The sequence below is a fragment of the Vipera berus genome (assembly GCF_964194415.1).
Source record: "Vipera berus genome assembly, chromosome: 2".
Lineage (NCBI taxonomy): Eukaryota > Metazoa > Chordata > Lepidosauria > Squamata > Viperidae > Vipera > Vipera berus.
The window spans coordinates 137,016,858-137,041,345 of record NC_138203.1 but is presented as its reverse complement, the minus strand read 5'-3'; the positions used below and the strand labels follow the sequence as shown (position 1 = coordinate 137,041,345).

General features: G+C 47.8%; 1 protein-coding gene across 2 annotated transcripts; it reads right to left on the bottom strand.

The window, feature by feature from the left end:
• Positions 1 to 1,987: 1,987 nt before the first annotated feature.
• Positions 1,988 to 22,689, bottom strand: METTL1 (methyltransferase 1, tRNA methylguanosine). 2 transcript variants are annotated; one of them, XM_081318145.1, is made up of 6 exons: positions 22,585 to 22,689; positions 19,367 to 19,533; positions 16,286 to 16,470; positions 15,069 to 15,182; positions 4,724 to 4,825; positions 1,988 to 2,492 (listed from the first exon to the last, which is right to left on the bottom strand). In XM_081318145.1, exons 1-6 carry the CDS (start codon positions 22,671 to 22,673, stop codon positions 2,352 to 2,354), a joined length of 798 nt encoding a protein of 265 aa, XP_081174271.1. In that variant the 5' UTR covers positions 22,674 to 22,689; the 3' UTR covers positions 1,988 to 2,351. The 2 variants fall into 2 exon arrangements, with proteins under 2 accessions (XP_081174271.1, XP_081174272.1); XM_081318146.1 differs by lacking the exon at positions 22,585 to 22,689 and adding an exon at positions 22,037 to 22,182.
• Positions 22,690 to 24,488: the final 1,799 nt, after the last annotated feature.

Here is a 24,488-nt window from a genome sequence, read left to right as displayed (position 1 = left end):
GCGCACCTCTCCGAACGACCGGAGTTGCGCGCGCACCTCCCCAAACCTTTGGGGAGGTGCGCGCGTACCTCCGCGCGAAGGGGCAGCGGTGCCGCTCTTTGAGGAAGCTGCCGCGGCCCGTCTCTGAACCTGCCGAAAGCGGCAGCTTAGCAGACGGGCCGCGGCAGCTTCCTCAAAGAGCGGCGCCCCTGCCCATTCCGAGAGGTGCGCGCGCACCTCTCCGAATGACCGGAGTTGCGCGCGCACCTCCCCAAACCTTTGGGGAGGTGCGCGCGTACCTCCGCGCGAAGGGGCAGCGGTGCCGCTCTTTGAGGAAGCTGCCGCGGCCCGTCTCTGAAGCTGCCGAAAGCGGCAGCTTAGCAGACGGGCCGCGGCAGCTTCCTCAAAGAGCGGCGCCCCTGCCCATTCCGAGAGGTGCGCGCGCACCTCTCCGAACGACCGGAGTTGCGCGCGCACCTCCCCAAACCTTTGGGGAGGTGCGCGCGTACCTCCGCGCGAAGGGGCAGCGGTGCCGCTCTTTCAGGAAGCTGCCGCTTTCGGCAGCTTCCTCAAAGAGCGGCGCCGCTGCCCCTTCGCACGGAGGTACGCGCGCACCTCCCCAAAGGTTTGGTGAGGTGCGCGCGCAACTCCGGTCGTTCGGAGAGGTGCGCGCGCACCTCTCGGAATGGGCAGGGGCGCCTCTCTTTTTGAGGAAGCTGAGACGGGCCGCGGCAGCTTCCTCAAAGAGCGGCACCGCTGCCCATTCGCGCGGAGGTACGCGCGCACCTCCGGTCGTTCGGAGAGGTGCGCGCGCACCTCTCGGAATGGGCAGGGGCGCCGCTCTTTGAGGAAGCTGCCACGGCCCGTCTGCAAAGCTGCCGAAAGCGGCAGCTTTGCAGACGGGCCGTCGCCGTCGGGCAACCGGGAACCGGTTCCATCTCATTTTTAAAAAAATGGCAGCCGCGTGCGTCCGCGCATGCGCAAAAAACCTTTTTGCGCATGCGCGTGCATGGACACACGCACGCGGCTCCCTCTTTTTTTAATTTGTGATGGAACCGGTTCCCAGTGGCTCTTTTTCTTTTTTAGGTTGCCGACCCCTGGTTTAGGCAAAACAAAGAAGTGAGTCAACAGATTAGGAAGGAGGATAGCTAGGTCATTTACCATGGCTGCAACAGATCACTATTATCCAGAGCAAGCATTTTCCACTTCAAAGGAAGCCACCCCAGCAGAGGACTTGCTCTACAGTTGACATGGAAATGACAGCTGTCGTGTATCCACTGCATTCGAAGGACAGGAGTTTCTTCTGCCTCTTGTGCATTTTAAGGCAGAGAAACATTTAATGACTCAGCAAGGAGCCTGGCTTTCATACAGGGAAGGGGATGAGCAAAGTACGCAGTTTCTCCTGCAACCGAAGCTAATGAAAGGATGAATCACGAAAAACCAAAGATAGCTTTGGGCAGAAGGCATTTCACCCATCTGCCCCTCAGCTTCTCTGCAAATTGCACTGGCCCATCGCCTAGGAATGGTTGGTGATGCAGTGGTCAGCATGCAGCATTGCAGGCAAAGTCTGCTGACTGCCAGCAGTTCAATCCTGACCAGCTCAAGGTTGACTCAGCTTTCCATCCTTCCGAGGTCGGTAAAATGAGGGCCCAGATTGTTGGAGGTCAATAGGCTGACTCTGTCTCAGAGAGGGCTGTAAAGAACTGTGAAGCAGTATATGAGTGCTAAGTGCTATTGTTATTTTTCCTATGTGACATTATGAGGGGAGCAGGCTGGCAGCTTGTCGCTGCAGTAATTCCCCACCGCCCCAAAGGATTTTAGAATTGGCAAAGATCTGGCAGAAGAGGGGAAGGCAGTTGCCCTGTAACATATACCAGTTATTGGAGGTAGAAGAAGTGGATTTGAAAGTGAGCTTTGGGGGAGATAAAAGAGTATGACAAGAAATACCAGAATGGACCAAGTCCCCAAAGGTCTTACTCATGCTCTGAAGCCAAGGGAAGCTGTATCCCCCAATTCACTTATTTTAATGAAACCTTCCAAGTTTATTATAAAGAAAATAAAGTGACAAATGAAACTATGACTTAAGTGAGCCTCACCTCCATCCCTAACTCTTGGTCCTGCTGCGAACTTCTGACCTTTATATGGTCATCAGGAAGGTCAGTTGGATGTATTCCTTCTAGGGGCAAAATTAAGAAGCAAACATGTGAACTAAGAAAATCCTTTTGCAACAGTGAAATGTTTCGCCAGAAAGGATTATCCACCCCTATTTATGAAAGGTCAATTCCAGGGCAGTCAGAAGCATCCAATCCTCCACTTTCTCCATTCTTCTTGCTGCAGATATGAATGCCTTCAAGGATTTAGGAAGCTCCCAGTCATGTTCTGGCCATTTCCTGTTCCTGTGCTCTGTCCCTGATGCGACGGAAGACAGCTGGGAAGACTTTGCCTCCATTTCTTTGAACCTTCTTCCCTTCTTCGGTTGAGGTTCCTAGGAGGCTTACAATGGGGTCAGTGGCCTGTTTAAAGAAAACAACGGTATGAGCTTACTGGAGGATCCCAACATCCAGATCAGCAAATATGTCCAATGAGGACACGTCACGTCACGTAGCTCCTCAAACAGTCCTTGCCCAACTGGCGATCCCAAGAGGGAAGCACCATCGGTCCAACCACCGGCAACTTCTGCAAAGAGCGAATACAGAAGTTGAGCATTTGGAGAGTTTTGTCGTTCCCTCCCTCCCGTTATTATTATTATTATTATTATTACTATTATTATTATTATTATTATGGTTCATCGCACAATCATCCAGGTGTTTTAGACTGGATTTGGCATTTTCAAGGTGTTCCCAAGGATCTGGGGTAGAGAGACGTCGTTAGATAGTGTTAAAAGGTATTATCACAGGATGTAAGCTGTGCCAAGTAAGGCTGCCTTTTCAATTGACTAGTGATGATTTTGTCAGAGCTGATGGTGTTCAAGTGATGCTCCAGTTGCATTGGGATCGCACCCAAGGCCACCTATTAGTATTGCTACTATCTTTGCTTCCTTTTGCCATAGTTGTTCTAATTCTACTTCCAGATATTGCCAAATGGACTAAAGGTCAGCAAGATGCTTTGTGAATAAATCTGTTTATTAACTTTTACTTGCAGGTCTTGAATTTACAGACTTCCAACCCTAGGTACTCTCACTAGGGAGTCAACATTGTGATCTTAATGCCAAGGTTGTAGAACAACCTTTCCCAACCTGGTGGGATCTGCAATTCCCACACCCAGACATCATGGGAGCTGAAGTCATGGTTATGCTAATTTTATTCCCCAACTCTAGGATGTAAGAGATGCATAATGCATCTAAATTTAGCCTCTTGATGTCTTGTAGATCCGCAGGATTTACCCCAAATGAATCTATGCCAGCATATGCACCTTCTTTTTCGCTGAAATCCCTTGCTTTCACTTTTGAGTTACCAAACGTAGCCATTTAAAACAGCTGTTACACAATTGGATTATCAGTGAACTCCCAATACATCACATAAATAAAGATGGTGTGGGTGGAGGAGTAGAAATCTCTTTTAGAGAAGTACGGAAGCAGTTCCTGTGGTTTTCAAGCGGTTGCAACCCTATCTTCCTTCTTTCGTTTATACCCTGTATATAGACAGATATGCAACATTTATATGGCTACCCATCTCACAAAACGTGATCCTGGGGGAGTATAGAACAATTGATAAAACCATAAAAATATAAAAAGTTATTTTTTTAAAAAAAAAGTTTTTAAAAAAATCACAAGGTACAAGAGAGAATAGATATTAAGCACGGTAATGGAACCACCTCAAGATTTCACTAAGTCAGAAGCTGTGAACGCTCCAACACTGGAAGTTTTTAAGAAGAGACTGGACAGCCATTTGTCTGAAATGGTATAGGGCAGGGGTAGGCAACCTCGGCTTTTTTATGACTCATGGACTTCAACTCCCAGAATTCCTGAGCCAGCCAAGCTGGCTCAGGAATTCTGGGAATTGAAATCCATGAGTCATAAAAGAGCCGAGGTTGCCTACTCCTGGTATAGGGTTTCCTACCTGAGCAGGGGCTTGGACTAGATGACCTCCAAGGTTCCTTCCATCATCATCATCATCATCATGTCAGAAAGTTCTTAATACAGATTGTCTTCAGCTTACAATCATTCATTTAGTGACCAAAGCTACAACGGCATTGAAAAAAGGGACTTATGGCCATTTTTCACACTTCTAACCATTGCAGCAGCCCCCATGGTCACAGGATTAAAATTTGGGGGCTTGGCAACTGGCTTGTATTTATGACAGTTGCACTGTCCCAGGGTCATGTGGGTCACCTTTTGCAAACTTCCCACTGGCAAAAAGACAAGCAAAGTCAATGGAAGAAGCCAGATTCACTTAACAACTATGGCCAAAAAAAAAAAAGGTCATAAAAAGAGAAGGCACAAATTGCTCAACAGAAATGTTGGGCTCAATTGCAATCATAAGATACAATTGCTCATTCTACACGGGTTTGATACTTTGGTAATTTGTTTTAAAAATGCACTTTTCCGGATTGCAACTGGTGCAGAGAAAGTCCCATGAGCTGCAACCGGAATCAGGAACTTTAATGCAACGTGCAAAGAGTGACATACTTATATATTAGTCCCCATCCCCCCCTGACACATATGCCCATGGAAAATCATGTCTGAAATTGCAAAATCTGTTACAACAGAAATTGCCCAGCCACACACACACACACACATTCTTACCAATTCTTTTAATGGCACTTCCTCGAAAAGGGGGTGATCTTGAAAATGCTTCACCATCCACGTGTGCACCTCTTCCACGTCTGTGATGGTATATACTAGGGCCTAGGTGAATGAAGACTAGGTTATATAAACAGGGTGTGAAAAAGGCCTTTGTGAATCAAATACCAGACTGCTAACGAAGGGAAAAGGTAGTTTAAAACAGGGCTTTTCAACCTTTTCACCCATTGTACCACTTTTAGGATATGGCAACATCCGAGTACCACCAGTCGCTTAGAAAGGTGTCAAAAACTTGATGACCAAAAAAAAGGAAAAAGGAAAAAGGAAAAAAGTGATGAAGTACAGGTAGTCCTCGACTTACAACAGTTCGCTTAGTGACTGTTCAAAGTTACAATGGCACTGAAAAAAGCGCCCCCCAAGCCACAGCCGAGCAAGACACCTGCCTGCCTGCCAGGCAGTGCTCTTCTTCCTGTCTGAAGTTTTCATTGTTGTGAGCATTTCGGTTGAGGATTGGCAGCGGGGGTGGGGTGGGGTGGATGTTTGGTTTTTATTCCCCCCCCGTCTGCTGGGTGGTTGCAGCAGATTTTTGTCACTTTACATGACCCTGGGACACTGTGACCGTCATAAATAGGAATCCGTTGCCAAGCATCTGAATGTAAATCACAAGACCCTGGAGATGCTGCAACATTTCAGCTGATCGGCGCTTCTTCTGGGCTCAGAAGCGCTGGGATCAGTGCCGAGCTCTAGTGGAGCCTGGCGCTGATCCTGGCGCTTCCGCTGAGCCCTGCAGCTCCAGCCTTCTCTCGCTCAGGCTTGTGTGGTGCTGCCACCGATTCAGCTCATTCCGCTCCCCCAGGATGGTCGCGTACCACCTGCCAGGTGCCAATGTACCACAGGTGGTACCCGTACCACTGCTTGAAAAGCCCTGGTTTAAAAGACACTCATATCTACAAATTGCAGGTTCACTAGAAAAATCTTACAGCAAAAACTATCCTGTGCAGTAGAAAAAACAATGTCAGACCCGTGAGTAATTGCCAGCTACCTCTGACTCTGAACTCCCTTCTCACCTGGAGCAAAATCTTTGCAATCCTGGGGTTGCTGGGAGGGTACCGCTGCCATCATTAGTTCCGTCATCCCCATAGGAAGCGCTTCGCTTGGGCTTTTCCCAACCTCTTCCTCCAGAGCGCTAACTTTGGGGAAATCATGGAAAAGCCGAAGGGAGAATATGATTCATCTCAACTGGGTGAGGCCGGATGCCATTCATCCCAAAGACAAGGCTTAGTTGGTTTCAACTCCAAAAAAGGATGGCACGCAAGCACTTTCTACTTTTTTCTCTGGCAGGTGAAAGTGGAGTCAGCCAGAATGCCCTGCAGGAAGCAGCTAAAGATCAGGACTGAAGGAACCTCCTCCCAAGGTTCCCTGCCAGCACCAGCTCCCTACGAGATGTAGGGTAAAGTTGATCCTTTTCCTCCGGCAAGCAACTGGCACTCTTCCCTACTCTCAGATCAGAAATTCCCAAATGTAAGCAGGGCCTTTTCCCCTTAGGGCAGGGGTAGGCAACCTCGGCTCTTTTATGACTTATGGACTTCAACTCCCAGAATTCCTGAGCCAGCTGGCTCAGGAATTCTGGGAGTTGAAGTCCATGAGTCATAAAAGAGCCGAGGTTGCCTACCCCTGCCTTAGAGGGTTTAGGATATGCTGACGTGATGGGCACACGTTGAGAGATTTCAATAAAGAAATTAATTGCCTTTCTGATTTAAAGGCAAATTCCCCTCTTCAGGCCACCAATTAAAATCTGCTCTCATGAATAAACAGATCCTCAAAGAGAAGATGCATCTTCCATTCATACTGTCTCTTAGAGCACTAAGGAGAGAAAAGACTGTCTGGACCAGAGGTGGGGAACGATGGCCCCTTTATGACTTGTGGACTTCAACTCCCAGAATTCCTGAGTCAGCATGAATAGCTCAGGAATTCTGGAAGTTGAAGTCTACAGGTCCTAAAAGGCCTGGTCTAGACTAATGTTGGATATATACTACTGTATTCTGCTTTGGCCTGATGCCTTAACTCCTACACTAAACTAGCCCTTGCTCCCTTATCTATTGAAGTCAAAAATGTGTGCGTGGGCATACCTTATAGGGTAAAAATTAAGGAAAAGGGTTCTCTCCAAGTACTGCAAACACTTAGGAATGATCAGTACAAATGTCCAGTCATCCGGGAGATGAAGCGTCAGAGACGAGGTCTAGAGAGCTGTTGGAGATCCAGCCGGTCTGAGTCTGACCGGTTGCAGTTAAGAACCTTTACGAGGTCTTATCTCGCAGCGATGAGGACAGCGAAGTCTAATTACTTCGCTGCCCTCATCGCGTCCGCAGATCGCCCAGCCGCCCTGTTTAGGGTGACTCGCTCCCTCCTTAATCAGGAGGTGAAGGAGGAGCCCTTGCAGGGGCGAGCCGAGGAGTTTAGCTATCATCTGATGGACAAAATCGCTCAGATTCGAGCCGGTTTGGATTCTGACTGGGCAGAGACTGACGGGGAGGAATCGAGCGGTCTAGAGAATGTTACCTGGAGTGAATTTGATCCTGTGACCCCAGATGAGGTGGACAGGATCATGAGGAGACTGAGTTCTGCCACGTGTTTATTGGACCCGTGCGCCTCCTGGCTGGTATATGCAGCCCGGGAGGAGACACGAGGCTGGTTCCAGGCAGTAATAACTGCTTCTTTGAGGGAGGGTACCTTCCCTGCCGCCTTGAAGGAGGCGGTGGTGAGGCCCCTCCACAAGAAGCCTGCCCTGGACCCAGCTATTTTGAACAACTATCGTCCGGTCTCCAACCTTCGCTTTCTTGCGAAGGTGGTTGAGAGCGTTGTTCTGAACCAGCCCTCTTCTGGCCTTGTAGTAAGGCAAACCCCTATTCAGAAAGAAGAGACTGGAGAGCGTCCAAGGCTAAAAGGCATCTGCCAAGATTTATTACGCAGTTAACAAAAACACTAGAGCTTGTCTTCTCAAGCGGAAAAGTTGCTTTCAGCAACCAGCCCCTCCCCAAACACTCCTTTTATAGAGAGCTCAGGGCGTGGTCTCCCTGTGCCTCCTCCCGAGGAGTCCCACAGCCTTTCTTTGTTTGTTCCTGCTCGACTGCCTCCTGCGTCGGGCGTCCTTGAACAGGGCCAGCTGTGGGTCATCTTCCTCCGCACTCTCGGGCTCACGCAGCTGAGAAGAGGTCCCCGGCTGAGGGCTCTGCAAAGCCTCCAAACCATCATCAGCCGGTTCGTTTCCCTCCCCCTCATCTGAGTCATCCGATACATCGGAGCCGGCTGTCGGACCCACAGGCTGGCCCTGAGTCACAACACTATCCCGCACCGCAGGGCCCTTCCCCCGGGTCTGCCGATCCGGATGCGGTCGGGATGGGAACTGTTCGTGAAAAGCAGTCACCAACGCAGGGGCATGAACGGCGGTCGCGTCTTCCCATGTGAAGTCCTCCGGCCCGTACCCTTTCCACTCGATCAGGTACTGGAAGCGACCTTTCAGCCAGCGGGAATCCCTGATGCTGGCGACCTCGTACTCGGGGGTGCTGTCGCCATCACGAGGTCCTGATGGGGGAGGTTCCGCTTGGCGAAGTGGACAAGCCGGTTGTTCGGGGACCAACAAGGACCGATGGAAGACGGGGTGCACGCGCAGGGAACGTGGCAGAGTTAAACGATAGGCGACCGGGTTGATGACGGCCTCGACTGGGAACGGTCCAAGGTAACGGTGGTCCAGCTTCCTCGCCGGCCGAGTGGATGGTAGGTTTCTGGTGGACAGCCAGACCCGATCCCCCACCGATAATGGAGGCGTATCCCTTCTCGACCGATCGGCGAACCTCTTGTAGTCGGCCTTGGCCTTCTCCAGCTGCCGTCGCACCAACCGATGGATTGCCTGTACTTCCGCCATGAATTCGTTCGCTGCCGGCTCCGGTGAGTCCATGGGAGAAAGGGGGAAAAACCTGGGGTGATAACCCACGTTGGCCAAGAACGGTGTCATCTGCGTGGAGGTGTGCTGCGAGTTGTTAAAGGCAAACTCGGCTATGGCTAAATAGTCCACCCAATTGTCCTGCTGCAGGTTAACATAGCAGCGCAGATACTGCTCTAAGATGCCGATGACCTTCTCGGTACCCCCGTCGGTCTGAGGATGATGCGCGGACGAGAGGCAAACCTTAATGTCCAACGCCCGCATCAACTCCTGCCAGAAGCGGGCTGTAAACTGGGCCCCCCTATCGGAGACGACCCTATCGGGAAGGCCGTGCAGCCGGAACACCTGTTGGATGAACATGCGACTAGTGGCGCGAGCTGACGGTAAGCCGCGACAGGGGATGAAGTGCGCCATCTTGGTCAACATGTCCACCACCACAAACACTGTCGTGAAGCCGGAGGATGGGGGTAGATCCGTCAGAAAGTCCATGGACACAGCCCCCCAGGGTCTCTTGGGCGTTGGCAAAGGCTGCAGTAAACCAGGCGGGGCCCCTGTCGCTGACTTGGCCTGCCTGCATGGGACGCAGGAGGTGACATAAGACTGGACATCGTGTCGGACTCGGGGCCACCAGAAGGTACGGGAGACCAGGTTCAGAGTCTTGAACAGGCCAAAATGCCCCGCAGCCGGGTTATCATGACATTGGCTGAGGACGAGTCCCCTGAGTGGCCCTCCTGGAACATAGAGCCGGTCACGATAATACAGGAGTCCATCCGTGACCGACCAAGGCGAATCTGGCCCCACCTCTTCCTTCCGCTGAGCCACCCACGCCTCCTGCTGCTGCGCCTCCCGGATCCGAGCCCGTATATCCACCGGCTCCCGCACCGCAGCAAAAGACTCGACGGGGATCACTGTCCTGGGCGGAAGCTTGTCTTCCACTCGGGTGTACTCGGGCTTCCTGGACAGAGCATCCGCTCTCTGGTTGTGCCCGCTTGGTATGTACCGCACCCGGAAGTCAAACCTCGCAAAGAAGAGGGACCACCGGATCTGGCGTTGGTTCAAATTCCGAGCGGTCTGCAGGCTTTCCAGATTCTTGTGGTCCGTCCGGACCTCGATTTGATGCCGCGCCCCCTCCAGATGATGCCTCCAAGCCTCGAACGCCGCCTTGATGGCCAGCAGCTCCTTCTCCCAGATGGTATAGTTGCGCTCCGAGGGGTTCAATTTCCGAGAGTGATACGCGCAAGGGAAAAGGGTACCGTTGGGCGTCGCTGCCTGGAGCAACACGGCCCCAATGGCAATGTTGGAGGCGTCCGCCTCCACGACAAACGGCCGTTGCGGGTCAGGATGCTTCAAGATGGGCTCCTTCATGAAGGCGTCCTTCAAAGCTTGGAACGCCTGTTGTTCGGGGGCATTCCACTGGAACCGAGTCTTCTTCTGCAGGAGCCGGGTAAGGGGGGCTGTCAAGGCAGCAAAGCCAGGGATAAATGTTCGATAGTAGTTGGCAAATCCAAGAAGTCGCTGAACATCCTTCACGCGACGCGGGGGTTGCCAACTCTGCAACGACTCAACTTTACTCGGTTCCATGGCGATGCCCTCAGGAGAAATGCGGTGACCCAAGAAATCGATGGTCACCTGGTAAAACTGGCACTTCTCCAACTTGGCAAACAGCCGATGTTTCCAGAGGCGCTGCAGGACCTGACGGAGATGCTGATGATGCGCTTCACGCGACGGGGAGTAAATCAGGATGTCGTCCAGGTAAATTACGACAAACTGATCCAACAGATCTCGAAAGATGTCGTTCATAAAATGCTGAAACACAGCGGGGGCGTTGGTCAGGCCAAACGGCATCACCGTGTACTCGAAATGTCCATAGCGAGTACCAAACGCCGTCTTCCACTCATCACCCGGCCGTACCCTGACGAGGTTGTAAGCTCCACGCAGGTCCAGTTTCGTGAAGATCTTAGCCTCCCGGAGTCGGTCCAAGAGCTCGGGGATGAGGGGCAGCGGGTAGCGGTTACGCACCGTGATGGCGTTGAGTTTCCGGTAGTCACAGCAGAGCCGTAACTCGCCCGACTTCTTTTTGACGAAGAGCACGGGCGCAGACACTGGCAAGGACGAGGGCCGGATGAAACCACGAGCCAAATTCTTTGTCAGGAAGTCCCGCAATGCAGCCAACTCGGGCTCCGACATGGAATACAAACGCCCCACTGGGAGAGGCGCATCAGGAACTAGATCAATGGAACAGTCATAGGGCCTGTGCGGGGGTAATTGGTCCGCCTCTGACTCGCTGAACACATCAGCAAAGTCGGACAGTTCGGGAGGCAAAGAAACCCCTGAGGAACCCTCCACCTGGCCGGCACAGATATGGCGGGTGTGGTCCACGCACTGCAAACTTGGGAAGGTGACCAAGTTCTGAGACCAATAGATCTGTGGATCATGCGCCCGGAGCTACGCCAGTCCCAGGACCATGGGGAAGTGCAGATCCGAAGTGATGTAGAACTGAATGGCCTCCACATGGGAACTGATAGCCATACTCACTGGTTGCGTGGCGGCCGTAATAGGCCCGGACAGGAGCACTCGACCATCAATAGTCTCCACTAGCATGGGCGGATCCACCGGACACTGAGGAACAGCCCATTTGGCCACGAAGGCCGAGTCCATAAAGTTAGTGGTAGCCCCAGAGTCAATTAAGGCATGGACCGGAATCCCCTCTGGCTTGCCAGGAAGGATCAGTCGTGCCTCCAAAATCAAATGCCGTGGAGGTTCACAGGCACCATCGGAATGGCGTCGCTCGGCGTGGTCGTGGTGGGTCGTCCGATCTATCACACCGTCTAGATCGGGCTCGGGCTGTTTCCCGACAGCAAAGCAGGGGACTTTCTCGGGGCCGGCTTGGTCACTGATGCCCGCTGACGCTTCTTTGGACAAGAAGCAGCCAAATGTCCAGGGTCCCCACAGTAAAAACACAACCCCTCCGATCGTCGTCTGTCCATTTCCGTCACCGATAGACGGGACCTGGCGGCACCCAGCTCCATTGGCTCCTCCCTCTGGACTGGGGGCTCACGCACAACAGGGGCGGCAGGGGTCTGTGGGGTGGCACGGCGACTCTTTCGCTGCTGCAGCCGGGCATCGATCCGCAGACAAAGATGGATCAGCCCATTCAGATCTGAGGGAATGTCCACACGGGCCAGCTCATCCAACATCTCCTCTGACAAGCCATCCTGAAAGGCATCCACGAGCGCAGCCTCATTCCAGGCGGAATCCTGGCTAAGCAGCCGGAAATCGCTGATATAGGCCTGTAGAGGGCGCTGACCCTGCCTCAAAGCTTTCAGGTGTCGGGTGGCAGTCTGCGCCTTAATCGGGTCCTCGTACATGAGGCGCATATGGTCACAAAACCCCCCAAAGTTATCCAACAAAGGGCTAGGCTGTGCCAACAGAGGCGTGCCCCAACGAGCTGCATCTCCCGACAGAAGGCTCAACACGAATCCCACCTTATCTCGGTCAGTGGGGAAATCAGCTGCTCTCACGCTGATAAAGAGCTGGCATTGTCCCAAGAAGGCAGGAAACAGTTCTGGAGTACCAGCAAATTTATCCGGCATAGCTATCTGACATTTCCTCCTGGGTGGGGGTGCAGCATGTACCTGAGCTTGCAGTTGAGCCACCTGAGTTGCCAGCAAAGTGAGTTGCTGGGTGAGCTGGGCATTCTCGGCAAGAAGCTGCTCCATCGTAGTAATAAGGGGTGGGTGGCTGAAAGCAAACTGTTCTGAACCAGCCCTCTTCTGGCCTTGTAGTAAGGCAAACCCCTATTCAGAAAGAAGAGACTGGAGAGCGTCCAAGGCTAAAAGGCATCTGCCAAGATTTATTACGCAGTTAACAAAAACACTAGAGCTTGTCTTCTCAAGCGGAAAAGTTGCTTTCAGCAACCAGCCCCTCCCCAAACACTCCTTTTATAGAGAGCTCAGGGCGTGGTCTCCCTGTGCCTCCTCCCGAGGAGTCCCACAGCCTTTCTTTGTTTGTTCCTGCTCGACTGCCTCCTGCGTCGGGCGTCCTTGAACAGGGCCAGCTGTGGGTCATCTTCCTCCGCACTCTCGGGCTCACGCAGCTGAGAAGAGGTCCCCGGCTGAGGGCTCTGCAAAGCCTCCAAACCATCATCAGCCGGTTCGTTTCCCTCCCCCTCATCTGAGTCATCCGATACATCGGAGCCGGCTGTCGGACCCACAGGCTGGCCCTGAGTCACAACAAGCGTGGTGGCACTTCAGCTCCCTCTGTTCCTGGAGGAAACTGATTATCTGGACCCATACCAATCGGCCTTCAGGACCGGGTACAGCACAGAGACGGCATTGGTTGCGCTGGTGAATGATCTCTGCCGGGCTCGGGACAGGGGTTGTTCCTCTGTCCTAATCCTATTAGACCTCTCAGCGGCTTTTGATACCATCGACCATGGTATCCTACTGCGGCGTCTCAGGGGGTTGGGAGTGGGGGGCACTGTTTTACAGTGGTTCTCCTCCTACCTCCTGGGCCGCTCACAGTCGGTGTTGACGGGAGGGCAGAGGTCCGCCCCGAGGCCTCTCGTTTGTGGAGTTCCTCAGGGGTCGGTCCTCTCTCCCCTCTTGTTCAACATCTATATGAAGCCGCTGGGTGAGCTCATTCGTGGTTTCGGGGTGGGGTATCATCAGTATGCTGATGATACCCAGCTTTTTCTTTCCACCCCGAACCAACCCAGTGATGCCCTCGACGTGATGTCCCATTGCCTGGAGGCGGTCCAGGTTTGGATGGGGAGAAACAGGCTTCGTCTCAATCCTGCCAAGACTGAGTGGCTGTGCATCTCAGACTAACCAATCTTTTCCATCGTTAACTATGGGGGGGTGAGGTGTTACCCCCCCCGTTGATGGGGCCCGCAACTTGGGCGTCCTCCTGGATTCACGGCTCAGTTTGGAAGATCATATAGGAGCCGTGGCCAGGGAGGCTTTTGCCCAGGTTCGCCTGGTGCGCCAGTTACGGCCTTATCTGGACCGAGATGCCCTACGCACAGTCACCCATGCGCTCGTGACCTCCCGGCTAGACTACTGCAATGCTCTCTACATGGGGCTGCCCCTGAGGACCACTCGGAGGCTTCAGCTGGTGCAGAATGCAGCCGTGCGAGTTGTGATGGGAGTCTCCCGATACTCCCATGTAACACCTCTTCTCCGCGAGCTGCATTGGCTTCCAGTTGCCCTCCGGGTGAGATTCAAGGTGCTGGTGATGACCTATAAAGCCCTAAATGGCATGGGCCCGGATTATCTAAGGGAGCACCTGCTGCCAGCGTCAATTTCCCATCGTCCTGTGCGCTCCCACAGGGAGGGCCTCCTCAGGGTACCACCGGTCAAGGATTGCCGACGGGCGATCCCCAGGGGGAGGGCGTTCTCTGTGGGCGTGCCTGCCCTATGGAATCAACTGCCAACAGAACTCCGGACTGCCCCCGACCTTCGTTCATTTCGCCGGGACCTAAAAACCTGGCTCTTTGAGCTATCTGGTCTGGGCTGAGGGGTTTAATTTTTTTAAATTGTGATTTTAATTTTTGCGGCTAGACTTAATTTAATTTAATTTAATTTTATATTGTATTGTTTTTAAATTTTGCCTTGTAAACCGCCCTGAGTCCTTTGGGAGTAGGGCGGTATATAAACCGAATTAATAAATAAATAAATAATAAATATTCCTCCTACCTTTTCCCAGTGACCCGATTTAATGGGAAAATCTTAATTGGGATTTTTGTTAGATAACTGAGAATCTCAAGGCTTTTACTGGCTTAATGAGAAGTCATCCTGTGACCGATTACTTGCTCATCTTTTGTTTAACTTTGCCCGGGAGTTGGCTTAATCTCCAGGGACTTAGCTGGAATTCCTTCCCTTCATTTGTCAAGGATTGTTGGAATTCTGTCCAAGAATCTTCTAGGACTCCACTTCTGACATCTGGTTATACAAGGGCTATTTTGGGAAATACAATGTTTTTGTGTGGACGATTTTAGATGGTAGGCTTAACAAACCTATTTTAAACTTTTCAAAAGGACAGCAAAAGTCTAGTCCCTTTTACTCCACTGATTTTACAGCCTCACCAGCATGTGTACTCCAATTCTCCCAAATGATAAAAATGAATGAATTAAAAGTGCAGTGTAATCTGAAGGTGTCTGCCTACTGACAAGTCTCACTGTCATAACATGGTTTGAACTACTATGGTAGGAAAAATGCTCTTCAATAAGGAAGCTTTCTAATCTCGTACATTTACGTTTTCTTTTATGCCAAAATCAAAACAGCCCCTGAAATGTAGGCAAACGGGAAGAACTGAATAAAAATCTTTGTCTTCCGTGAATTTCATTGGATTATAAACCTAGGCTGCTTTGGGGAGAGCTAAACTACCCAAAATATATTCCCTGCTCACCTCTTCACGCAAGATATAGGCGTATTCTGCCAGCAAAGTGGAGCTGATAATCCGCCACTTGTGTTTTGTCTTCTTGAAATGAGGATCAGGGAAGAGGAAGAACATTTTGAGGAGCTAGAGGTAAGAGAAGATAAAAAGCACGGAGGTGGTTTGCCTGGTCTTTCAGCAACTCAGCTCTCCTACTCAGCATTCAGATCACATTCAGTTACTAAAGCTATGAAGAGCAATTGCGGGCAGTCCTCGACTTACGACCACAATTGAGTCCAGAATTTATGTTGCTAAATGAGAGATTTGTTGAGTTTTGCCCCATCTGACGACTTTTTTTTGCCACAGCTGTTAAGTGAATCATTAAAATCAGTAATACGGTTGTTAAATGAGTCTGGCTTCCCCCTTGTCAGGAGGTCCCAAAAGGGGATCACCTGACCCCTGGGATACTGCAACAGTCATACATATGAGTCAGTTGTCAAGCATCCAAATGGAAATCATGTGGCCGTGGGGATGCTGCAACGGGCACAAGTGTGAAAAATGGCCGTCACTTTTTTTCAATGCTGCTGTAACTTTGAATAGTCACTAAGCAAACTGTTGTAAGACGAGGACTATACCAGCAATCATCTCTCTCTTTTGAATGAAGGCTGCCCCTCAGCAGCAGGACGTATAGATCATGTAAGGTAGCTTCCACTAGAACAGGGGTAGCCAACCTTGGCTCTTTTATGACTTGTGGACTTCAACTCCCTGAATTCCTGAGCCAGCATGGGGGAACCTTGGCCCCTTCATGACTCGTGGACTTCAACTCCCAGAATTCCTGAGCCAGCCATGCTGAGGGGAAAGGGAGAGGTTTCCAAGCTGAGCCATGCTGGCTCAGGAATTCTGGGAGTTGAAGTCCACGAGTCATAAAAGAGCCACGGTTGCCTACCCCTGGCCTAGAATCGCTCTTAGCTTTTTAGATTAAAACACTCTTCAGACAACGGAGTTATTATCTAAAGCATCTCTTTGATGCCTTGGGAAGTCAGTGCAGGAAGTACATAAGATGTCCTTTGTAAAAATATAACAATACCCTCCCATGAGCCACCCCAAAGATCCCTGAAATCAAAACTCTCCCAAAGCTGAACAGGGCAGGAGAAGATTCTTCCGTGCAAGCACAGAGAAGCGGGTTTCAGGGCCCCCAAGACGGCTCTTGCTTCCTGCAGGATCCCCAGAGAGGCTTTTCAGGGACTCACCTGTCCCTTGCAGAAGAAGTTGGGCAGGTACTTCATAGCATTGCTGCGAACGCAGGCAATATTCTGGAACTGCCCAGGGTGAGAGGCTCGGAGTGCCTGGATTCGGTCACAAACGTAATCAGAGACTTTCACACGGAGCTCCAGGCCCAGCATTAGTGTGTTTGGGAACAGGGGGGACAGGGCCACTGCGAAAGAAAACAGCAATCAGCAACCTTACGTCCATTTGTATTCCACCTGCGTGAACATAGGTTAAGTGAGGTCTTCATTTTGTTCTGCCTCCACCCGAATATTTTTCTTTTAATTGCAAGAGCAGGGAGTCGACATGTTGCCAAGCATCAACCTCCTGCCTCTCTTTAAAGTTGAGGTGGCAAAAAGCATGCTGGGACAAGGGGGTGGGGAGGAAACCACACCACTTTGCCTTCTGATGAAAAGATGCTTTATGAATGGCAGGTCCATCGTGGTGTCGGTTCTCTGCCCTTCTCCTGCATTTCGGGTGCTTAGCAACAGCCCACATTTATGGCTGTTTGCAGTGTCCCACAGTCATATGACTGCGATTCCCAATAGTTTTGTTTTTTTTTGCCAAAAACAGCATTTACTTCCATTTTGGGGTGGGTGGGTGTAAAAATGCCCCTTAGCAAACAATTGGTGCACTTAAGAGCTGAGGTGGTAACTTTGCAACTGCAGTGTTTGTTTAATGACCACCACAAATAAGGTCAAAAGATTGCATCGGTCATGTGACAACCACTTTAGGACCATCACGACTTAAAAACGGTAATGGGCAGCTTCCATTACAGTCTTGAGTTGAAGAGAATACCTGTATAGACATAGTTCTCTTGCTGAAATCAGGAGGAAAAGTCCTCTTAACTTGGACTGGATTGCCACCAACTTTGATTGTACAACTTCAATTTTTTCATCCATTTTTTTTATTCCAAGCAGACAAACGTAGCAGGTTCTACCAATTTGGTGCCTGCCAGATGTAAGAGAATTACAATTTCTAATATTCTTAATTACTAAACCGAACGTCACTCTAGCTGGCATTTTGGGGAGCAGTAGTGTCCAACAGCTTGGGAAAACTGATTTAAATTGGGTGGGATAAAATATTTCTTTCTGTATTTAAATTCCACATTTTTATAGTAAAAGCTAAAGCTAAATTTGCTTAAGATTTCCGAGCAATCTTTTATTCAAAGCACTAATCTGATCTGCCTTCTTTCAGCTGCCATACTCCTTCAGATTATGTCCCAGGATTATGATACTGTGGAATTCAACACTATATTCAACAGTCTGAGCTGCCTCTTGCTGTTCTTTCAAAGCAATTTTTGAATGCTTCTAGCAACAGAGATGTTCCCTAAAGTGCCGGACAAGCCTTGACAATCTCTCAAACATGGTCATGGTGGCAAAAGGCTAAAGCTTCAGGATCCTGCTGGGGCATTTTGCAGAATTGTTATTCTTGAGCTCTGATCACAGCACATACAGCCCTCCAACTCTCAATTGTTTAATTCACTCTAAAAGCCTTTAAAACCAGGGCAATAGACAAGCCTTGTTTGTCTGCAATTCCCATTGTCAACCAGAATATTATAAATCTGCAAAACAAGCCTGCAGACTTGGGAGTCTCTTATTAGTTAACAGCTTATATATTATGAACATATGATAGGTATATCCTCTTGCTTAATGGCAAAATGGTAGAGCAAGGTCCACCTCAAATTAGCACTGTTTGCAAGATGCATATAAATGATGGGCTGCACAGACCATGCTAACCCGACAAACGCACTTCTTCCTTCTATCATCTCCAAGCACATCTATCATCCATGCTGCCTGGGGAGTTATGGGGGAAGAGGATGGCCTCTTGTTGGAAAGATGGAGGGGGGGAAGAATGAGCCAAATGGGAGAAAAACAAGATATTAAGGTCAACAAGAGATGAACAGGAGATGCATAGCTGGAACTGAATACAAACATCTATCGACAGGATGTGTAAATAACAGGTCAGATGTGCTTCTTTGACTCTACCCACATTTATATTTATATTGCTATCTATTGGGACCAAACTATGTTTGCTTTCATGGAAGGCTGCACAGGCCTGCAGCCTTAATTGTACCAAAGGATAGGAGCTTTGATAGACTTACAGGTATCCCTTGACCTACGACCACAACTGACCAAAATTCCTGTTGCTAAGTGAGATAGTTGTTGAGTTTTGCCCCATTTTACGACCTACCTTGCCACCGTTGTTAAGCGAATCACTGCAATTATTAAGTTGGTAACATGGCCGTAAAGCAAATCTGGCTTCCCCATTCACTTTGCCTGTCAGAAGCTCGCAAGGGGCACTGCAACCATCCTAAGTAGATGCCAGTTGCCAAGCATCCAAATTTTGATCACACGACCATGGGGATGCTGCAACGGTCATCAAGTGTGAAAAATGGTCATGGGTTGTTTTTTTTCCAGTGCCATCAATTGTAACTTTGAATAGCCACTAAACCAAAGAGTGTAAGTCAAGGACTACCTGTACTAGGCACACCAATAAGACCACAACCCTACAATTTCATGTGCTACAACCATTATGGAATTCATTGGGTCCTATCTTCAATGTGGAACATGCTGCAAGGAGTTAAGATCTTCTAGGATATTTCAGATGGAAACAATTTAAGTCTCAGAAGGCTTACAGCATCTCTAGGCTTTATTTCCTATGAACTCACGCTTGGATTTGAAAAATAGCTTCATAGAACCAATTCACGCAGGAACAACCGTCCATGCGAAAAAGTGAGCACAATATATGTGATACCTATATGTGATACCTAGCAAAGCAAGGTCCTTTTAATCAGATTGTACACATGGTAGCCACAATCATCACCTAAAAATGACCTTTAGTGGAAATCAGGCCATAGGCCTGGATGAAAAAAAAAAAAGTACTCAGCTTCCTTCCTGACTTACATCAAAAAAACCTTCGGAGATCCTATCCCAAAAGAAAAATAAAATCTAAAAAGGGTTTCTGATGGTATGAATATTCATGTTATCACTGAAACCACCTTCCATAAAATATGGAAATAAGCTTAGTCATCTCTTGTGAATCAACAGAAGGAAAAAAATTACCAAGTAATCCTCCGTAACCGCAGCCAATATCAGCAAATTCCACTTGATATCTAGGTTTGATTCTTTCCTCCACATTCTTTTGATCATTATGCCAATTATCATTGGTTAAAGGAGCAAAAAACTCTGGATACAGTGCAGACCAGTCCATTTCTTCAGGCTTGGCAGGACTAATGGGGGGGAAAAAACCAGAAGTTTATGAAACAAATACTGCAGAAGGGAAGCTAATAAGGCTATGCACACTTCAAAAACAATGCAGATGACCTATTTCAGACTAGACATAAATGCAGTGCTTGTCTACTATACAATACAGCTGTTTGGGCTTGAAAAAAGAAGCCACAGCTTTAAAAGTTGCATTAATTTGAACAAATGGATTCCTTAAAGCATCATTTTTTTTCAGGCTTGTGCAGAAGCTGAAAAAAGTCTGGGCTACACTCATGAGCAGCAGAATTCCTGTTGTATGAGTTGAAGGCCTGCTTTTGAGTCATTTTCAAAGAATAGGTAAAGGTAAAGGTAAAGGTTCCCCCGCACATGCGTGCTATTCGTTTCCGACTCTAGGGGCCGGTGCTCATCTCCGTTTCAAAGCCGAAGAGCCAGCGCTTGTCTGAGGACGTCTCCGTGGTCATGTGGCCGGCATGACTAGACGCCAAAGGCGCACAGAACGCTGTTACCTTCCCACCGTGGTGGTCCCTATTTTTCTACTTGCATTTTTACGTGCTTTCGAACTGCTAGGTGGGCAGAAGCTGGGACGAGTAACAGGCGCTCACTCTGCTACGCGGCACTCGGGATTCGACCCACCAAACTGCCGACCTTCTGATCGACAAGCTCAGCGTCCTAACCCACTGAGCCACCGCGTCCCTTTTCAAAGAATACCTAGTAGTAAAAACTACATATAGATCAGTTTCTATATTCTGACTTGAGAATGCTAGGAACTGGAATCCTAACATATTTAAATGGTGCAAAAAATTTTAAAAAAATATTTGAGCCTATATTCTGGAATATAATTTAATGTGGAGTTTTTTGGTGCTTTTTGAGCTTGTTTGCACCTGACTAGGTAATATCGGTAATTGCAGGTTTGCTCCGTTTACAATTCCTTGATTAAGGTATTGTTCTCTGCTTGCTAATCTGCTGTTAAACATTGTTTATCTGGGTGTAGGCTGCTGGAGAGGATTTTTTTTAAAAAATTGAATGGTGCATAAATGTGGTTTATCTCTACATGTCTACTGATGGCTGATTTGTCTGAATGTCAAGTTTCTAGGAATTCCCTAGCATTTTTGGATTTAGCTTGGTGTAGAATGCTCAGTTTTCCAGTTGAAACTATGGTTGAATCTGTCCATGTGTTGCAAGATTGATTTCCATTTTGTCTTCTAACTACTAGTTGGAGTTAAGAAATGCGCTCTGCTAGTCTTCTGTTTGTTCGACCGGTACATAGTGGCTGTTACAGTCCTTACATTGTATGCTGTAGATGACTCTTGTTTTTTCTTGGGCTACCATGTTTCTTTAGTTTACTTAAGATGTTTTGGAGGCCTTCAGTTGATTAGTGGGCTGTGGTGATGCCATGTGGTTATAACAGTCTGTTGGTTATCTCAGAGATGCTTCTGAGATGACTATTTTAAAACACAGGAATATTCAAATGACTTATACTTCTACTAACATTCCAAGGACATGTGTAATAGTCAATGAAATACTAATCTGGAAGCAAAAGATTTCCCAAATACAATAATTTAGGGAGTTTTGTGTTAAGACTAACCATGATAAATTCCAATGATGTCAATAGATTCTTAGGATTGCAATCAATCCACTAATTCAATAAATTCTCACTTTGGAAGTAAAATTATCTGAACTGTCTTCCAAAGATAGATTAAGTTAGATAGTTTATCTACCTTATTTTCTAAAGTTTTTATATGTTAACATTTATTTCACATAATTATATGCTGCACTACATTATTAGTTTCTGTAGTATGAGAATTTTAAGTTATATGACTTTCTAATAGTAATTCTAAGTGATATTTTTCATAGCTTGTAAGCTAAACTGCACATATTGAGATGGCTGTAAAAGTGCCATCACTGAATGTTATTTTATATTGGTCAATGACCAAAACAAAAGTGGACTGACTGCTCCATAACTTCATTTCTGTTTCATAGGATTACTTCTAAGCAACTATACAGAGGACTGCAATGTTAATAATACTTTAAAATCAAATCCCAAGGACATTACAGTATTTTTAAGCAAAATTCAACTCAAGCAATAATGGCTGAATTAAATAAAATTTACTCCTAAAACTGAATAAACACTCACTGCCATCCTCCTATAATGCACCATGAAAAGAAATACGCCAATCTTTTCTGAACTGGGCACTCTCCAGATATGTTGGCATTGCAGCTCCCAGAATTCTTAATTAATGGCCAGGCAGGTTTAGGATTTCTTTAAGCTAGTTTGCAAATCAGAATGTGCAAAAACTGGGCTATGCATCCACTCTGCCATCTCTCAACAGGGGATTGGTGCCAGCTGCAGTTCCAACTGGCCTCCAGACAGCCTTTCTTCTGTCTACCCTAAACTCAACTCTGTAAACTCAAATCTAGTTTACAGAATATTATAAAATTTACACATTCAGTGTAAATCATGGTAAAACTCCACATTATTACAAATGGCCACAAAAATTGGGCGTTTACCTATCTCCTTGCTGCCATCTGCACTTCTGTAGCAATGACTATATATAGTGTGCTGGTGAGAAAGATGTTGTCTTGCTATCTTTTAGAACAATCGTCCTTTTAAAACCAGTAACCTGGATGAAACAAGGCAGTTTCATGCTTCTCCCCCCCACCCCCCTTATCTTTAAAGAGATAAAGCCTTACTCCCGATAGATCGACAAATTTTTCGAAATCCAACTAAATTTACATTCAGGTTAATTTGTCAGCAGCAAGAATTGGCCATCTCGTGCTTTGCTAGATGTTCTGAACCACAGCGCAAAAAAGGGGCTGCATCCACATTGAGCATTCAGAACAGCTCAAACGAAAACTCAAGTGACTCGTGAGCAAATGCATTCCCACCAAATAACAACACTCGCTGGAAACTCGACACTCTTCCTTTTCGGGGAGGAATTGTGTGTGTGTGGGGGGGAGGCTTTTGTGAACTCGCAGGAAAACTATTTGCAGCACAGAGTGGGAAGGAGATAAGAAGCTAAGGCACCGTTAAGGGGTCAAACCCTGTCTACACTCACTAGAATAAGGTGTGATCCGCCAGCGGGTTAGAGTGTGCGCGCTGCCGGTAGAAACGCTTCTGGGGCACCACTCTTGCCTCTTCCTCCATGGCCAGAGTCCGAGCCCCGGAAATGCCGGATACACGTGGATTCGCCTGCAGGTAGAAGTCGCAGATCATTGACGTCACGGCGGAGCGCAAGCGCGGGAGAAAATTGGCCGCGTCTTCCTTTTAAAGAGCCGGTGTGTGCCTATCGTGCTTGATGGGTGCTATCGATGGACGGGGAACTTCCAGCAATATTTTTAAAAAAGGGGAAAAAAGCATATTCCAGGGGTCTTCAAACTCGGCCCTTTTATGACTCATGGACTTCAACTCCCAGAATTCCTCAGCCAGACATGCTAGCTGAGGAATTCTGGGAGTTGAAGTCCATGAGTCATAAAAGGGCCGAGTTTGAAGACCCCTGGCATATTCGAATAAAAGACACGTCTACATCATTGCCTTCCTCATTCTGTATCTAGTAGCTGCAGGGTACGAAGTTGGCAAACCTTTATCGAAAGGTGTATATGGAGCCAATTTCTTTTTCCAAAAAAGCATTACTGTGCCACAGCTCAACCCGATTGTCAGAAGTAGTAATATATATTGTTTAACGTTGAGAACTAGCTACATACATTATCTTGTTGAAGGTTTATTATCGCCAGGTTTAAAATGTATTATGATTGGTCATTCAGTCAACAGATGCTTAGACTGGATTTGGTATTTTTGTCTACCTATGGAGTACTGTACTTCCCAAACACCTGGGATAGGCAGATACCGTTTGATGGTGTTAAAGGTATCGTTTTCGTGGCTACTTGCACAATCAGCTGCATGTTTAGATTTGATCTGACATTTTTATCTAGCTATCCAGTCTTTCCCAAGGACCTGGGATAGGCAGGTGTTGTTTGATGGTGTTAAATGTAGTGTAAGCTGTCTGCACTTAACAGTGATTTTTTTTTCAATAGGAGCCAAAGGAAGAGCTGGATTCTACTGTGTGCAGTTGTGTTGTGTATTATGGATATTCTGCTGCTTCTGATGAAATTTTGAACAGCTTATTTTAAAATTATTTTACTTTTGTTATTTCTGAAGGTTTGTATATCAGCAGTCCAATTGTTCTGACCATTCAATGCTTCCAGTTGCATCAGGATGATTGCTTTTATCATGCATGGGTCAATCATAGTTGCATGTTTTCCAGAGCTATCTACCAGGTACCTCCTGCATTACCAGCCACAGGAACAGAACTGGACTCCTTGCTCACTTTCTTCAGGATGGAACTCATTAGTTATTTATTACTGGTGTTTAATTAATCACAAAAAAGGAAAGAAAGAAGAGCAAATCACAAAAAGAATACTGATAGTGTTACATACATTGTCAAAGGAAAGGAAAGAATGAAACGCAAGCGCTTTAACAGAAAAAAGTGAAAAAAATACAAGAAAAAAAAGATATGTCATTATAACCATAAACAGTTACAATTCTACATACAATTGTATCTCATTTTACCCTGCATGCTGTTTCTACTGCTTGTACCTGTCAATTGGACTATTTTGAACATGAGTTTTATCACTGTTTTAAACAAGTGTTTAACCTTGTTCAGAAATAGCCTGATTCACAGGTAAACATTATGGGATCATCTCTCCCCAATGACGTTTACTATCCCATTAGATCCAGCAAGAAATGTATGCTCCTGTTCCCATCTGAGAGAGTGCCATTTCAAAAACCTTGGCTTTACAGTCAATTCCAGGGCCTTGATAATGTGGGTGAGTCCACTTTTTGGTTAAATTGATCGTGAGGTGATATTTTTGGCTGCTATGTTATGCTGTGTGTTATTTATGTTTTTAATTATTAGGTTTGCTTTTCTGTTTTTATTATTTTTAAATTGCCACCCAGAGCTAT